At 36.7% G+C, this 18571-nt stretch overlaps 1 protein-coding gene across 2 annotated transcripts in view; it reads right to left on the bottom strand.

Moving 5' to 3' along the window:
* Positions 1–351: 351 nt before the first annotated feature.
* The window catches only part of BTBD8 (BTB domain containing 8), a 41444-nt gene continuing 23224 nt past the window's right edge, over positions 352–18571 (bottom strand). For both annotated transcript variants that reach the window (XM_030494310.1, XM_030494311.1), the window contains 7 exons: positions 18339–18468; positions 15826–15887; positions 14108–14744; positions 13697–13784; positions 13014–13153; positions 9563–11887; positions 352–8238 (listed from right to left, as the gene is read on the bottom strand). In XM_030494310.1, the coding sequence (XP_030350170.1) occupies positions 7769–8238; positions 9563–11887; positions 13014–13153; positions 13697–13784; positions 14108–14744; positions 15826–15887; positions 18339–18468 (3852 nt within the window). In that variant the 3' untranslated portion in view covers positions 352–7768. The remainder of the gene's footprint in view (positions 8239–9562; positions 11888–13013; positions 13154–13696; positions 13785–14107; positions 14745–15825; positions 15888–18338; positions 18469–18571) is intronic.

Below are 18571 nucleotides of genomic sequence, written 5' to 3'. Positions count from 1 at the left end.
GAATAACTAATTTATGACAAGGCAAAATCTTTAATCAAATTAGTGTTTCTTTTTGGTGTCCTAGGCCATTCCTGTATGTTCTAAATCAGTACCACTTTTCAATTTTGCAGGGCAATTACATAGGTATCACCTTTTCCAATAGGTTTTTATATGATAACAGTGTTCCTCTTCACAGACATCCCCTCTCTTGTTCTCCAGTGACACGATAGGATAAAAAGTCGTTTTTTCTTTTTGGAGGAGAAAAAGCAGGAGTGAAAGTGCACTAAATAGAAGAATTTTTGCAGTTTATAGAACAGAAATAAAAATTGAGGACAGCAGGCCACACGTTCAATGAAGTACAGTGACTCAGCATTTGTTACACGTAGGATTTATTAATTGCTGTCATACAGAAATCAACTAAGAATGTTCAGTATGTAGCATGGGAAAGAAAGCTTGTGGGACTATGCAACCGTACAGAGATTCTGGAAACAGAAGACTGTTCACAAGGAGTTATTTGGAAATATGGTTACTTAGGCCCCAGGTAATTACGTTTGAAAAGCAAGCAGGTAGAAAACATGCAAGCATTCAGTTTGAGAGCTTAACACCTTCCCCTCACCCTCCAAAAGACTGAGCGGTCAAAATATTCTAGGACCATAAAGCCATGAACTACAGGTAGTGACTCAAAATTCTGCTCCAAATGCGTCCCCTTATACAGCATTAATCTTGATTACTAGAACACGATAACCAGAAAATAGAGAATGAAGTTTCCTTCTCTACCATGAAGATACAGGGTGACATTTTGTTACAGGTAAGAAGTTTGTCTTCTAGATCTCATGTTCAGGGACATGAAAATTACTTCAATCTACGAAGGTAACAAAAGGTTTTTGTGCTACCTACGCTGAATCTGGCATGTACATATGATTTTTCCTATTTATACTAATCTTAAGCACATCAATTTAATTCTACCGAGAGGCAGGATGCTATGCCACACTCCAAAGAGGGTTATAAGAAAAGAAATGAAGAACTAAAATGATTTCATTAAGCACAAGTGTAAGAAAATCACACAAACGACTAAATAAGGATTGCATAAATGAGGATGTTGTAGATTTAAGTAATTTAGTGAGTGCACTCTGAAAACTGGCTTATACAGTTAGAAAGTAAGTTACATGAGCCATGATTTTTATGTGGGTTTCCAGTCTTTCTCTTCAGACACTTAAAAATACCCTGATTTTTATAAACATGGATCTGATAGCACTAATTTCAGTGGGAGCTGAGAAAAAGTCACTTTTACTTGTGTGCATAAATATAAAATCTCACGGACTACCTTGGTAATTGGACTTAGTCCCCAAATCCCTATATGTGAGCCTCTGTTCAGGTTTACCAGAAGGTGCACTCACTCTATTGCAGTTAACATTCACCTTCTGTTAACGTACTATTTTGACCATCAGTGTCCTTGTTAAATATACCTAGTTACTGAGCTATAGTCACCACTTCCCAATACTAAGGCTTCATTTATTGAAGATCTGATCAGCATTCATATTTTACTGTGCAATAGCAAAGGATCTTTTGTTGCACACAATACAGAAAGTTAAATTTCTTAGGACTTTTATTTCTCTAATGAATGTCTTCTGAGCTGGGAACTCAGCAATAAATTAAGGAGAACAGGGAAGCAACTTAATGGAATTCCGTTATTAATTATTTCATACTTTAATTGCGTCCAGATGGTTCATCAGAATTAGAACCTCATTAAGTTGAGTACCATATAATAACCCAAGTATGCAGTGTCTGCCCCCAGTGCTGGTTCCATTACCCTTTCTGAAAAAGGAATCTTAACTGAAAGTCCATCTGCAAATGTTTAAGTGGGTTCGCTCACTTGTTTGCAGAACTGTGGCCTAATTGACTACACAGTATAGATTGCAAAGCAAAGTGTAGAAGGAAGGTCAAATGCAAGAAATAAAGATGTGTGTGTGCATACATGTACTTCTATAGCTTCTTCACTTATTAGTTACCAAAGGTAAAAAAAGAACTAAATTATCAAACCCAGTATTTTTCCCCAGTTGATATCCACTGTTCGTATAAATTGTTTTCCTCCGTTACAGGTTAAGTTTCCATAAACACACACGGTAGTCGTTGATAGGAAGCTTGGTTTTAAATTAGCCAAAGAATGTATTTGAGCTGCATTTTTTCCAAAATTGAACACATTAAAGCTTATTTTTCAAAAATAACATATGTAGCTTGTGTTCAAGAGCTGAAAACCAGTATGGTTTTTCTGCAAGAGATGAAAGCTTATAATTATATTGGATTATAAATCTAAAAGCACATTTCCATGGAATCATCCATTGTATCAAAGCTGGTGCTTCTCATTTTATCTTTTGTCCTCATTCCCATGTAGTCCTGGCAAGAATGTCATTTATCAATGTAAAAATGTTAAATCACCCCAGTCATGAAATATTAACAGAATGCATACAATTATGACTCCTAAATTGAAGTCTTTCTAGCTGCAATTTGTCACATCTAGAATTATTAGTAGAGTAAAACTAGAAAGCTATGAAATAGCTAAAATGGAAAAATAGTGCTTCTAGTACATGCGTTTAATGTAGGTAAGCCCTGAACCTGCTTCAGCTGAGGTCAACAGGAGCTTTTCCTTCAACATCAGTGGGAGCAAAATAATGACTTCCTAAATGTCTTGATTCTGAGCAACAGATGAACAACATAATAGCGGTTCTTAATTCCTTCATGCAGAGATGTAGATATTCTGGAGCAAAGTAGAATGAGCATGCTACTAATTATTTTCTAGATGGTAATAATATATATTCAAAGCTTTAAAATAGTCTCCTGCAGCCTGTACCTAGAACATATTCCCTGAAAGTAACAGATAGACAATGCTAGGGGAACAGATCCTATGTTTTGTGAGAAACAGGGGAAGTTCTTTTACCCACTAGTTCCTCTGAAATAATAAAATTAGCAAATTCAAAAGCTCAGTGTAACTTTGAAATAATTAAAACCCTTTAAAAGTGTGGAATAAGATTATGAAACATGTACAGTTCAGTTACATATCATCTAGAACTTCAAAACATTGCAAGCAAGCCAGACTTCTTGTACTTCCTTACTAATATATTCCAAAAATACCCAAAGTAGTTTTATTATAATGAGAGTATTTTTATCTCTAAGAACTATTTCCTGTGAGCACTGTGCTCCTGCCTGCTGACTTTATTACCATGTTACACACTATGGACCTTGGTAAAGCCCTAGCAACCTGGTCTAACTTTGAAGTTACCCCTGGTTTTAGCAGGAAGTTGGACTAGTGAACTTTTGAGGTCCGTGCAAGACTGTGTTTCTCTAGTTCTGTAATTCTATGATTCTACAACAAGTTTTTCTAAGAGGAAAAATGATGAATATATGGACTGTCTTTTCCACTACCTCTACCACAAAAGCAGACGTTTGTCTTTCCTTATGCTCTTATCTGATCACTTGTAGCAGCCCAGACTGTCTGCTGATCTCATTTCATGAATACTTATCTCTCTTGGTCTTTAGGTCTCAGTCTCATTTCTTTTGCTACAGTTTATAAATATGGCATAATCTCATGCCCTTAAAAACCAAAACATTATTAACTGATGTGCTTTTCTAACTGTTGCCTCTCTTTCAATGGTTAAGCTCAGTTTTCTTCCTGTAGTTCTGTCATACTCTACCAAACTGTCATCTGGCTGCCTTGCACTCTCAGGAAGCCAGTATCTCATTTTGATCACAGTCCCTAAGAACATGTTCTTAACCAGCCTCAAAAGTGCAGTTTTATATTCATCTGTCTTGTGGGCCACCAGTGAAGCCAGTGGTGCATTTTTCCTGATAATCCTGTCATTCTCATTTGACTCCTGTCACCATTTTGTTTATTTCCGTTACTTCCTTAATTGTTCTTTTGAGCAGATCATTTGTAAGAACCTCCACTTTCCTGAGTTTTCTATACGGTTCCAGGTTTTGGGCTTTCATTTAATTCTTTCTTCCCTCTGCAATATGTCTGTTGGTGATTTATTCCACAAATACTATTTTAGCTAGCTTCTATATGTGAAAAACCTGCAAAGTTGATTTTCCAGTCCAGACTAGACTCTAGTTTTCCAAGCAAAAAGAAGTAATTATGCCTATTGACATCACCTTTTGGAGATCTAGCCTATTTTAAACTTAATGCATACTTTTAAAACATCCTTCCTTATTTCTCACCTTCATAACACACCATTCAGGGTGGCAAAACCAGGGTCATTATCTTACTAAACTCTGATTTCTGAGTCCTGTCCTCTAAATTTCAATAACTTTCTTGTTACTACCTCTAGGATACAGACATCTTCACCCATTCATGTAAGAATCTCATGTAAGCTGTCAGTATAGCCACTTGACTGCAACAGTGTCTTCTCAGACTTTGCCAAAGCAATTCCACTTTTCTTATTCAAAGTACTACTGCAAGCTAAATATTTAAACATTAGTTTGACTATGCCATTTCTTTAGTTTCTTCATTAATGCCCTTTCACTGTTCCATCAGATGTACATACCTTGTCTTTACTTTAGAGGTCATGTAGGACCTCTTGATCCCTATTCCCGTGGAGTCTACGGCACTAGGTTTGATTGTTTCTATATGCCATTTTCAAACAAACATCTGTCCATTCTCTCATGTTTTGGAGAAGAGGCCAATAGAGTGGCAAGATCACTGGCAGGAGGCATAAGTAGGACTTGAGAGAAGTGAAGTGACTGATATTAAAACAATAGCCACCTGCATCTTGCTTAAAGCTTGAACCTCATCCTGAATGAGGTCAGACAGGAATAGAGTTTAGATGGCACACAGGGCTGGTCAGGAATATGGATTCCTACAGCTCCCTCACTGTCCAGCCTCCAAATGTCACTCTCCAGCTTCCTCTGCTCATAACACACACAAAAGAAGAAAATGACAATATTTAAACTGATGGTGTGCTGAAACCACTGCTAATCAGCTAGACAAATATTGACACTAATTTTATTTTTCCATCCATGTTGTTTTTTGGTCTTTTGTCTTAACTTGGATTATAAAGGCTCTGCGGGAAGCCTGGTTTTGTTCTGTGTTTGTACAATGTCTAGCCACTGGGATGCTGCTCTGATTAAGCCTCACAGGCACTCTGGTAACGCGAATTAAAAACAATACAGCTTTCTATTCTTGCTACTTCTACAGAGACTATTAGGCTGTGGGAAGCTGAATTCTATGGCTGCATATGGACCAACTGAACAATACACTAAATCCTAATCACTGAGCTACTGCAAAACTATTAAAGGAATTGCAGCAGCATCACTGGGGACTTGAAGAGAGAGAAGCTAATTTAATTTTCATACAACTGGAAAAGTAAATGCAAAGAAAAAACCAAACAGTTAACCCCCCCCACATGTATTTCATACAGACAAGGAACTCTCTGCACCACTTCTCAGTATTACTTTTTTAATTCAGTAAGAAATTAAAAATATGGATAAAAAAAAAGGCAACAAGAACCCTTCTTTCACTTTCTGTCATTTTTCCTAAGCCTTTATCATCTCCTTTCCATCACTTCATTTTGTTTCACATGTGAATGCCCACTACCAGAATATCATCAGGATTTTAATGTTGATTAAACTTTATGTGAACAACTTGTACTCTAGTCTTTTACACAGAAATGGAGAAAACACCATTCCTTAGCTTTCTGTAAGAGCTTCTCTAGCGTTGCTTCTTTTAGTATGGCTAATACTAGAGTTCTTTTGTTTATTCAAAAGATTATCCACTGTCAATACACCTTGTGAAAAATAGATTTTCTTGATGATTTGCACTTCTGAAGGTTCTTCTTACTCTATCACTATGAAGACTTGGGTAAATACAGCATATTACATTTAAAATATTTTAAATCATAATATGTCAGATTATTTATGCTGCTAAAAGCTAAAAAAGTAGGGGAAAGATTTTTATTATGGGACTGAACATCTTCCTTCCCTGAGTTTAGAGTTCTAATTCTTCACTGACATAAACAGAAAGGAAGGTTTTCTTTTTTCTTCCTCTGCTTCGATATTAAAGAATGAGAGAAAATTCTTCCTCCATTTATTTTGGGGTAAATAAAACATCCTTTTACTTCTGTATCAGAAGTTCAACAAAGTGGATTTCTAGATAAATTATTTTGCTTCAGAGCTCTTTTATTATGTCAAGTCCAAAGATGAGACAAATTCTAAATTCTTTAGTCATATGCTGGGGCAACTTCATATTTCCACTGAACTGAGAGTTTCTGACTATGAGCAAAAAGAAAGGAAGTTTCTAAAGAAAACTGGGCTGCACTGTTGGAATTGTGCAAAAGCTTGCAAAACTGACCATATTATCAGTGCTTACAGCCAGCTTATGTTGTTAAAACTAAGTGCACAAGAAAAAAGTGTTAGTAGCCTTTTACAGCCTGTATGGCAGCACCCGCTTCTGAAGGCACTTCTGTTAATGGCTAAGAGGAGATAGAATACTTTCTGTTTAGAGTTTAAGCTCTGTGAAAGGCAAGCCCTAATATTTCCATAATGCAGGTATCTTAGAGGGCCTAACCTTTGCAGGGAAAAAACCCTGTACGATTCAGGAGAAGTTCTGACTTTGTAGGAATCACAAACAGTTTTTCCCTCCTTCCCCTGTCAAATCAGAAAAGATAATAAACAGTCCCATCCACATCCAAATTAATAGCCAAACCCAGCAGAATAAGCAATACTGAGAAGTATATCCTATTTCACTCTTAGTCAGAAGAATGGTTATGTTGACATTTAGTCTGAATATAAAAGCTACACTATAGAGGTATTAATGAAGATGCAAGAATCCTATTACCCCTCAAAAAATGTAGCACCTATGAGAACAAACAAAACCAAATTCCTGAGAATCTTGCTGTGCCTTAGGCTGTGCCAGAAGGGTGCAAGTGTAACGAATTCAAGCCTGAAGGTAATTGTAGTCTAGTCAGTATCAGACTTGTGATGTAGCACTGACCAGGACTTCAGACTGAGATACACTTTTAGAGATGCCAGACATGCTGTTTTTTATAACAGGAGCAGCATTCTACCATGCACTACATGCACTATGCCATTACAAATATTTAATATGTGCCTTTTTAAGAAAGAAACAGTGCTGTTCCTGTAGCACAGACCCTCTGAAGTCTTGTATTTAAAGAAAAGACAGTTTAAAAAAAATTATTGGAAACTTCTAAACAAAGCAAACCCAAAATACAAAAAATCAAATCTGGAAGAAACAGATGAAACAAGCTGCTCCTATTAATAAGGCCCAAGGCAGATTGATACTGAAACGTTTTCTTTGAATATAAGTATATATTTCCATTATTTAAAGCAGCGTTGGCACACATCACCTTTCAACACAACCATTCTGAATCTTTATTATTGTAAAATGAAGTCACCGTATAGAGAGAAGAGGGGAAAAAAAGGGAGGGGAATAGCTCTAATTGTGCAGTCATCTTGAAATTCTTGCTTAATGAGAAGATTAGATGTCAGAAAGGAAGATAAAAGGGAAGGTGGAAACCAAGATTCTTTCATGTAATCTAATTTTTCTAACAGTTCTAGAAAATACATGCTCAAAGTTCATTTTTAGAAAAGACATACATTTAAGTCTTGAAAAATTACTGTACTTGCAATTAAATCTAGATTATAAATTAACATATTTACCTCATAATATCAGAAAGATTGCCTCAGTATCAAGAATCGCTTGTTCTTGACTGATGCGGTATCATTATTGTATGGAAACAACTCATCAAAAATAGATTTGGGGAATGGGTTGGAGTTCACCTTAATGATGGGTTTCCAGTTCAAGAATTGTCCATTCCCCTTGAGGGGACGAACAGTCTTCAGATGAAAAGCTTGCCACTGTAATGCTTGCTGAAGAATCATCAAGTGGAGACATGAGTTCAGTCCACCTACTGAATGTGTCAACTTGTGATGTACCCTGAGGATTCGAACCATCTCGTGCCAGAAACAGTGTCTGATTGATGAGACATTGTGCTAGGTTAAGGTCTTCAGGAACAGAGTTTTTGAACCCGATGTTTGAGTCCTGCTCGGATAACAATTGCCTGAGAAGAGTCCAGTCCTGTTCTGCAAACTGCTGATCTTCAAAATCCACATCTAGAACTGCTGTTTCTGAATCCATCCTCTGTTCAATTGCTTCTCCAACATCCATCTCATATATTGGAGAAAGGGTTTTTGAAGGCCGATGCTCATACATGCAGGTTTTTGCCATTGTGTCATACTCATCTATGTCTCCTGAAATAATTCACAATACTGTACAATGTAAAAATTGCAGATGATCCTCCCCTCAGGGCTGTGTAGAGCAAAATTTAACTCATTCAGGAAGGACAATCCAACCAGGTTAAAAAAAGGGGGATGGAGGGTTATACAAAATCGACAAAATCTGAGGCATTTGTTTCCTATATAAAAACCAAAGTATCATTTATAAATTAAGTTAAAGCAGAGATCATCACTGGTAATTAACAATAACCTCCAGAATTAAGTTTCTGATACAGAAAATGACAATGTCGATATACACTTAATGCACATGAAATTCCTCATTTACTACATAAATTAAATTTAGACCAGGAGGTGCATGGAGGGAATTAATAGAGAATGATTTTGGAATGGTGACTTAAGCTATGTCAGCTTAGAAGAGAATTAAAAGGAAAATCATTTATCCACAGGCTTATTTCTACACTGCACATGCAAGGGCAGCTGCAGGCAAGGGCAAGCAAACTTAAAGAGAAATAGTACAACTTTGAATGTCTTGTTCTGTGGTCTGGCTGAACATAGATCATCAGCATTTCATTCCTCTTGAATACACAATAGTTGTAATCAACACTATTGTATATTTGTCATGGGATAAACAGACTGAATTACTGGTATAAAGAAGACAAAACACAAAACTAGACAAGTATTCATCTAGCTACATGAAACAAGTTAGAACTTTTCTGTATATAAGCATTGGTTCTAAGGATAATCTCTCTTTTAGGAAATAAGCTTTTACTGGTAAAATTGAGAATTTTTTGACATCTCATAAGCTCTAAATGTTCAAACCTGCTCCCACTGATGTATATGGCAAATATTCAGTTATATTCAGTGGGAGAAGGATCCAAATTTGCGTATAATAAATAAATTACAATAATAATAATAATGCATATAGCTGTTCAGGTAAACAGTTCAGTGCCCTTTAAGTTAAGGTTATTACTGTAGTTATTGCACATCCCATTCAGACATACTATACGTTGTCAAGCAGACAAAACAAATACTGAGATTCCATCAAAAGCTGGTGCTGTCAATGTTAGATTGGATCAAAAATAACTGAAGTACAGACAACTGCATCCAATCTTTTAGCATTACATAAACTCTCCTTTCTTGTAATGAAGTTTCTCATTGACCAGCAGGGTATTGACGGATATTTCAAACAGACAAGCATTCTCTACCCAAGTGAAATACTTAAAAATAGTTAATATAGTTTCAGCCAAAATTACTTCAGGATTCAATCCCAGACAAATTGCCAAAGGTCTCCCTATTAATTTGCTTTGAATGACTGAATGTTTCTATTTCTGTACATTACCTGGAAGTAAATCAGTATTAGCGCATTCAGTAGGTGCTGGGTGACTGTCTCTCACTTGACCTTCTTGAGTCAGTAGCTGATTCTTACTGGCTTCTACAGGTTTTGCAGAGCTGCTCTTCTGCACATCAGAATTAGCTTCTCTCTGATGAAGATCCAAATGACAGGGTCTTTCTTGAGATTTTGCATCATTGTCTAAGTATTTATTGCACTGGTGAAATTCACTTGCCACCTCATTCTTCATGTTTGCTTTCTGTTTTTCTCCTGGACACGGACTAGCTGCTGAGCATACTTTCTCTGGGCAATTTTGTTCAGTCATTGAAACACCTTGATCCCCCTTCCCTGGGATTTCAGTGCCATGAGGATGTAGGAGAGGACTTTCATCTGATTTATTGTCTCTCTCTTTATGCTGTTTGGAATCCAGGAGTCCATCTTCAATTTCCAGTGAGTGTTTTGAATAAAAAGTATTTCCATGGTGCTCTTGAGAAACACTGTCAAATACTTCCGAAGGAGTAAGAGAATCTATTGAATGCTGACGTGAAGTGTGAGAGTCCACTCTATCATCAGATCCCAGTTCTTCACATTCATCTACGGAAAGTAAAACAGATCGTTTGAAGTTCTTAGTTTTAGGGAACTCTTGACTTGCAGCATCATTTTCTGTTGCATCTTCAAAAGCTAAGTTATCAATTCCTTGGAACTGCTGAGTAGGAACATTCGATGCAGGAAGGTTTTCTGCAACGTTCTCTGCTTCAGATCTGTCATCCTCTGTTTCATCAGCAGAAGAAGAAACCTGGTCTGCTTCCTGAGTAAACTGTGTGTTACTGAAAGTGGAACTTTTGCTTTCTCTAGTATTGGTCCTTGCACTTTCTTGATGGGACCAAATTTCAGGTCTTTTTCTTGGTATTTCATCATCACTCGTTGAATTAACACGGAAGAGATCAGAACCCTCTTTTTTCATTTTCACTTCTATTCTTAAGCTGCTGTCATATATTTTTAGTTCCTCGGGTGTACTTGTGTCACTGCTGCTTCTTCCAAGAAAATCGTGGCATAACATAGTGCTGCATTTAGAAATGCCTCTTTCATTGGATCCTTCATCATCCTGAGAGCCTCCTGCATCGTAATCTTCTGATCTTGGCTTTATATCATCAGAGGATGTGGTTGCACTGCCAGTATCTGATTCAGGACTCTCTTTTGGATCTAGTGCGCCAGTACTCCAGTGGTCCACGAAGGGAATTTCTGTATTTTCATGGTTTTCTGGCGTTTCTGTAGGATCTGTAGGCTCTGTGTAACCAGGTGAATATTTTTCTGTTATTTGTTCTGTGGAGCATTCTGAAACATCATCTAAATCTGCTGAAACTGATTTGTATTCAGTCAAGGCTGATGTATCACACAGCTCATCAGCTGTAAGAAGTTCCTCCATGTGAATCTGAGGAGATGGTGTCTCATCCTCTTTATTGGTTATGGTTCTGGAAAAGCTTGGTAAAGCATTTTCACCATAGTTAAGACCTGTTTGAGAGTTTAATGGATCACTTTGTTCAGTAAAGACTTCTGTTGCTTTTGAATGTTTCACCAGTTCTCCTGAAGCAGTAGCTTTTTGATTCGTTTCCTTGGAAAAATCTGAGTATCCATCATTGGAAGGCTGTGCATGACAGGGAACTTCAGCTGTCTTACCATCTTTCTCTGTAGGTTCAATCTGTTTAATTCCAGTCTTATCTCCACAGATTTGACTTGCTTCCTTTCTATTTTGCTGTGAAATGTGCAGTTGCGAAATAGTTTCTTCTGTAATTAGAGAAGATGATTTGGATTGTATTTTATTTTCCACATTTTCAGAGGGATCTGGCAAATTTTGTTTAATGGATTGACAGGGCGTCAGCAGTTTATCTTCACTGTTACTCTGCATCACAGGTTTCAAAACTTCACTTTGCTTTGCAGAACAGCATTCATCGTCATCAGCCACATTCTTCTCAAGTTTCTGTCCTGAACTTCTGTGCTCAGAGGTGTGCATGTTCTTCTGGACAGCAGGAGACTCACTCCTGGAATGTTTTTGGGCAGAGGACTGAGATTTTAATACAGATTGCCCAGCTGTTTTTGGTTTTGGGTCTTTACTATTTGTAATCTCAGCATGCTTTGATGGAGCTGGAGTTTTAGATGTTAGTTTTGCAGTGGTTTTTGCTACAGGTGTTTGTGACTGCTTAACACTCTTCTTCTTGGCTGAAGGGTGTTTTTCTGGGGGTGTTGTCTGCACCAGATGTTGTAATACAGTTTTTTCTTCATTATGTTTTGGAGACATTCCTGATTTCAGTGAATTTGGTGATTCCCCCTGAGGTCCTAACAAACAGTTAAAAAAAAGAGACTATTACGGCTGTATATGCCAGTCAAAGTATATTCACCAAATTTATGTTAGTGTTTGTTTATTTTTAGAAGCAAGTTACTCATCTTTTTGTGTAACTAAAGGATTTAAGACTTGTTAAGGAGTTAAGAATAGAGATCTTAAATAGTAGACAAAAATATCATCTTGCATTTACATGCCATCTTTAAAACTAAAGCACTTCATAGACAATACATAAAGGAATTACTTCAACCTCTAACCAAAGTAGTCATCACTGGAGTAGAAAGCAGCAGTTAATAGTGCATAGAAGCACTGCACAGCAGCTTAGCACAGGAAGTGAGAAGTACTGTATTCAATTTATATTGTAGAGGAAATGAAAGCAGGCAGAAAATAATTATATTAGTTATAATGTGATTAGAATACCAGAATTGACGTCCCTGCTCAGTCAGAAAATACTGCAAAATCCTTAATGACCACAAATTGACAGGACCTGTGTTTTCCGTATCATAATGCATTTAAGATAATACAACTTGAATATTCTTCCCTCCCCAGTAAGTGCCAAGTCCAAATGGGATTAAAAAGAGTTTCATCCTTAACACTTTACATCTTCATAAACCAGGGTTTCCTCTCTGTGGTCTGCAGTGTTTTTGCCCACGCTTGATATAAATAGCTGTTGAAATCAAGTATTTGTGGGGTAGGTCAGTATTGGTATTGCTATTCCTAGAGGAGATCATCCAGAAAGGAAGGCATAAGTTAACAGTTCATGAAGGAGTCTGCAGGCTCCATCTTTGATGGATATTAGAAATGCTTGACCTACAGAATTGCTGTTGAACTCAGGCATGGTTCCAAGTCCTGAAGTGCAGGGGATCAGCAAATAAAAGACTCTGCAAAGCAGATTAAACAAGCAGAAGAAAACACCAATTGGCAGTGAAGACCATCTTTTAAATACTTTGAAGTTGACACACATTCATTTGCATTTTACAGTTCAGGACTGTTACCAAAAGTGAAATATGGAAAATAATCAGAATTGTTCAGAAGATTTTGCCAAGTGTTTGTGCTGAGGGAAGGATAGACAAAGTGTGGCATGATAATGGCAGATCATTTCATTGCTGTATGAAACTTTACCTTGGTTCTTGGGAGAATTGGTAGGTGTGCTTTGAGCCTTTTGCTGTGCTGCAGAATTGCTACTCACATTCACTTTTTTCTTTAGAACAGCTTGTGCATTTTGTTCAGTACAACCCTTTCCAGTTGATTTTTTGGCCAGACTGCGAAGAAATTACATCCATTATTTCCAAGCTTTTCCAGCAATGTTTAAATTGTACTTAACCAGCATATATGTGTGCATATTAAAACACATATAGACATTGAAAATGCAACCTAAAGGTACACTTTTTGAAAACAAAACCTGTATGTATGGGTATACTTTTATATATTATATTTAATTGACCCGTTGCAGCGTGCTTTAGCTGTCTTCCTGTCCAGTTTAATCTAAGCTATCCCAGAAATACTAAGTTTACAACACCTTGTGTGGTCATTTACTGTCCAGTATGCAGAATTCTGAATGACTTATAACAATTTTAACATGATCAGCATGAAACAATCCAACACAAAAGCCAAACCAATTTTATCTTTAGAGCAATGTTTCCAATAGATAACTCAAATGGTTTTGAAAATAACATACAATAGACAACCTTCTCAGATAAAAAAAGAACATGTTCACTTAACAGTAAGTTTAATAGTTCACCTGAAACTTCTTTTCACAAACATATACACACGTATGTAAAGCAGCACATTGATTCGTAACATACCTGCTTGTGGTGACATTAGCTTCAAGCTCAGTCTTTTTGGTTTTGTTGGCGACTCCATTTGGTGTTTTCACACATGACTTTGTTTTCACTATTGTAAAGTAAATTCACAGTTAATTATAGGCGGAAATGTATTGCATATAAGCACTGAAAAAAATCCAGTATATTATGATCAGCTGTTGTAAACAGTACAGATGTTAAGCTCGTAGAACTTCTCCCATTTTATATGGCTATCAGTTCATCATAAAGTCAGTTAATAGAGGAGAAATTCAATATTCTTAATTTAGGGGAAAACGGTGACACCAATCTGTATTAGATTTTTTTAAAGCTTCCCAGGCTGGTTTTCAGATTATGACCAATCTGGGACAAGTCAGAAGGGGACTTTTAAAACACAAAAAATAAAGAAAAAATTACCAGTCTGTTTTTTCCCTTCCTCTACCAATTTCTCCTCTTTGGGTTCCTCAGTCTGTTCACTCGCAGCCTGGGTATCTGTGTTTGAGTTTGGTGACTTGCTGGAAGTTCCTGCCGCGGTTGCTGAGGAGGGAGATTCCTTCCCTGTGGGTTTTTTCAATGGCTTTGTTTTAATCTGCACGCTTGAAGTTACTGTCAGCACTTTAGGTCTGGCACCTGCAGTTTTTCCTTCATGGTTCTTCAGTCCTTTGCCGCTTCCTGAATTTTTTTGGCCACCTACAGATGATGTCTTTTCTATCTCTTGTTTGGTGAGCATGCTTTCAGCCTTCACATTTCCATTATTTTCTGTTTTTGTCTTTATAACAGCTCTAGCCTTTGGTGAAGCAGCTTTTTCCCCAGCTTTTGAATCCTTAGTAATCTTGGAAACTAGTTTTTTGCCATCTTTCCCCTTTACATCCTCATGCTTTGAAGCCTTATTAACAGTGTTTCTATTGGTGCTAGATGTATGTCCAGATGCTCCTAATCCATCAGATTTCATTTTATCCTGATTAGTGGAAGAATCTCCCCAGCAATCTTTCTTGCTGTGTTCTGTCCAAGAAGTATTCCTTATGCCAACAGATTCAGTAACAGATTTGTTTAGCTAGGTAAAAAAAAAGAGTCAGGAAGACAAAACAAAACAGAAGACGTTTATAACAAACTATCGTTCGTTTCTGAAACACATCTTTTTAAGTAGTACATGAATCTAAAGCAGTAAGATTCAGCATAGAAATAACTTAGAAATACATTTTCAGCTCAAATTGCTGGCTTTCAAAGATAAAAAAGTACCAGAAATAACTAGAGTGACTAGTAAATCACATGTGAAATACTGCTATATATGGAGGATACAGAAGTATCTAAGTAGAGTTTTGCTTTTCCTTTGGACAAATTACTCTATAATATTTATTAGTATCTGCTGAAGTAGGAAAACTTTGTTGAGTTTGATGTGCATATTTTCCAAAGAGGAATAAAGACTATGAATTATTACAAACATAAAACCAAAAATACATACATATGACTTAGAATACATGTGATGTTTTTAACCATTACCAACAGTGTATCCACCAGATAAGTGACAGTATTAATTCTCTCTGGTGAAGACATACTGAAACATGGAGAATTAAGTGCATGAAATAGAATCTTTGTGATTCTATTTCATTCTATTCATTCTATACCAATGCCATTGCAATGTATCCAGAGTGTCAAATAATGTGAAACACATACTGGTTTTCTACCAAATAGTTACTTTTGTGTGGTTTTGAGTGTGAGTCTCGGTAAAAGAGTTGGTGAGAGCACTGAAAAGTATTTTTTTAAGGGCAGGGAGTGTATCAGACTCAGTGACTTTTGATAATAGCAGAGATTCATTAGCCCAGTAGCTCTGGGAAACAGATCAGTTTCATTATGTAGGAACAGTGGAATGTGAGGTTCTGAACACGAATTCCTGTCTTTTATTTGAGCTTATCTGTTTGACAGTGTGGCAGAGTATAAGCTGAGTCCTAAAATCTTTTCAGTACTGGACATCACCGATTCTGCAGAAGTAACAGCTCACCAAAAAAACAGACATTTTTCAAAAGCAAGTTCCATTAAATAATATGACAAATCTATATGCAGTTTAAAACACACGGTGAAAATAGGTTTTTTTGCAAGTTCCTGAATATTTTTAATGTTTGGTTATAAATGTTTACCTGAGAACTAGTGAATACAGGTTTTTTGCCAAGTCTTCGGTCATCACCTTTGTCAAATGCAGCTGTAAAAGGAACAAGCAGTTTCTTTACTGTTCAGCAGGAAAGAAGGCAGACAGAAAACAATCCAGGCTACTCAACTAACATCATCTGAAGTCAGAAAGCAGTTCTTTGGGTCCTCTGACTATTCCAGGAAGGCTAATTTTGGTGACATGGCAAATGTTATGTGGAAATATACGGGTTTATATTCAGAACAAAAAAATGTGGTATCCGTAATGAAGTCATGAGGCCATAAGCAAGTTGTTTAACTCTTCATTTTCCCCATTTCCAGAATAAGACACACTTTTGTTTATCCAGGCTTAGCTCAGTTGAAGCTGGCAGTGCACTGAGAGCTTTGAAAGTGCACATCATTTACAAAAAATACAGAAAAAGACCTTCCAATGTAGAGTGCTCATGACTTTAAAGTGACATACTGTACTTCATAGAATATTTCTTTATAAAGAAGAGATTAATTACATTCAGTTACATTAGTTTTCAAAAGTGGTAAAGCTAAAATATCTAAATGTACAGAGTAAAGAGCACAGTGCCTCTTTAGATAGCATGCAGTGTCATGTCATGAGAGTTATGCCTGTGATTGTCATGTGGAATTTTCAGGCAGTGAATGCCTGTCTTTTGACTGCTCTGCTCTGGGAGGGAAGCATTTTTCAATAAAGCCTTTAAATCAATCGCGCTTGTAGGATACAAAAGGGATATTTATAGGCACTGTACAGAGCCAGCAGCAGTGAGGTTTCATTTTTGTTTGCATTAATATTTCAGCTGAAAAAAGGTTTTGCAAAAAAAGGCATTTAAAAATGTAAGTGTTCAGTGTGTCATGTCTGTACATGGTTACATTTCATGTATAACAAAAACCTGCTGAATTCTTACTGAAGATACTAAAAATAATTATTGTAGAGGTCTGTAAAAATCACACAAAAGGTATTCTGAAAATGGCACCCCAGGGATCTAATCCTCTTTCTAGCAATGACTCTGCACGTTAATACATACCAATATATTAAGACAAAATCCATATAAACTGGTGCCTAAGAAAACACATGAAATGAAAAAAACCCACAATATTATCTGTCTTCTTTTGGCATTTTTCCTTCCCTGTTACAGCCCTCTAATTCAATGTAGGTTAAATCTCCAGTAGATAAACCACCACCAGAAATCTTTAAAATGAAAGTTGATTGAAGTTATCTTAGACATATTTAATCTGAAGATGAAAATTCGTCTATTAGTATTGTGTGATCTCTTTGCCTGTAATTAAACCCAGATAGTTTATGCAAACATTTCAGCCCGTTTACATATAAAATGTATGTTAGCTCTGAGTTATAATTTAATCTAAAAGAAAACAAAACAATTTCTGGCAAGATGGAGTTTGGACAACTAAGGCACACCTTTTTTTTGTATTGAAAGCACTAGTGCAAAGCAGCCTAAACATTATCTACAGTAAGGACAAAATCGTCCTAAAAATAAAACACCCCAAAGCCAGCTCCTCAGCTTCTGAAGGGTTTTATAATCCAGAAAGAAATCATAAACCTGTTTCATACAGTAGCAATGAATGTTATTTGACTACATGCCTAAATCGTTCTTAGCCTGTCAATGCATCTTTCCCTCAGTATGTAATTGCAGAATACATTTTTTATCTACCTATAGGTGTAAACAATTTTAGAACTATCATATCCTAAGATACTAATATCCTTTTAACAAGAAGGACACCAAAATGTTTCTTTCTCCTTTGAATCAGAAGTGATTTCTTTTCTAACACTGTACTGTCAAAGCCAATATTCAACCATAACCCGAACTCCATCATCAGTTCTACATCCTCAGCATACTTGTGTACTTCAAAACAAAGAAACCTTCAGAACAAAACCTCCTTTTTGTTGGAAGTGCTGTCCGTTAAAATGTTGAGAGAACTCTATGCAGCTCCTTAGGGGCTCTCTGCAGTAGCATACACAATATAACAATACCAATCAACTGTGAAGTCAAGCTGTCTGCATTTACTGACGGTGCATGAGAGAAGCATTATGCAAGAGACAGCAATGTTTATACCTTATGCAGAAAACAAGAAAGGACAGAAACTGAATTTCCAGAATCAGTAATCTGCTTTGTGCAAATTTCATTCATCCCCAGTGCTTATCTCCTTAAAAATGAGACAGATAAGGTTTTTAATCCTATTGCAGTATTTTCAATAGTTCAGAGCAGCTGTAAATAAGAACAGAATCAATCTACATGGGTTTGGTTCCTATTATATACACTCCTAAAAAGAAAAGCAGCGGAGACTTTTCACAGAAAATGACTTAATGATTTCCATGTTTGAAACTAGCTAACGATGCTATCGTGCTTCTGTTCTAAAATATGCCTTCAAAAACCTACAGCATCACAATTTTTGCTTTAATTTCTATCTGGCATTACAACATTTTATCTACTAAACAGATAGTTAAAAAATTCTAATGCCATTTGAAGCCAGCCCATACCTGCTTGTATTTTCTGTTGGTGGTCTGGCCTCATCAGCTTCCAGCTTTCCGTGTGACGAACAGCATAAAAAGACTGAACCAGGAAGACCCAGAGCTTATCACGCAGCGCCTCGATCTTGCACGTAAAACCCTGTGTTCAAGTAACAAATCAGCAGCTGGCGAGGGGCAGATTGTCATAGCAACCAGTCATTATTCCTTTCAGAATCTACTTACTCCCTAAGCTAGATCAATGA

Source organism: Strigops habroptila, chromosome 8, assembly GCF_004027225.2.
Source record: "Strigops habroptila isolate Jane chromosome 8, bStrHab1.2.pri, whole genome shotgun sequence".
Classification (NCBI taxonomy): Eukaryota; Metazoa; Chordata; class Aves; order Psittaciformes; family Psittacidae; genus Strigops; species Strigops habroptila.
Note: the sequence above shows the minus strand (reverse complement) of the source record. Positions and strands in the feature narration are given on the sequence as shown.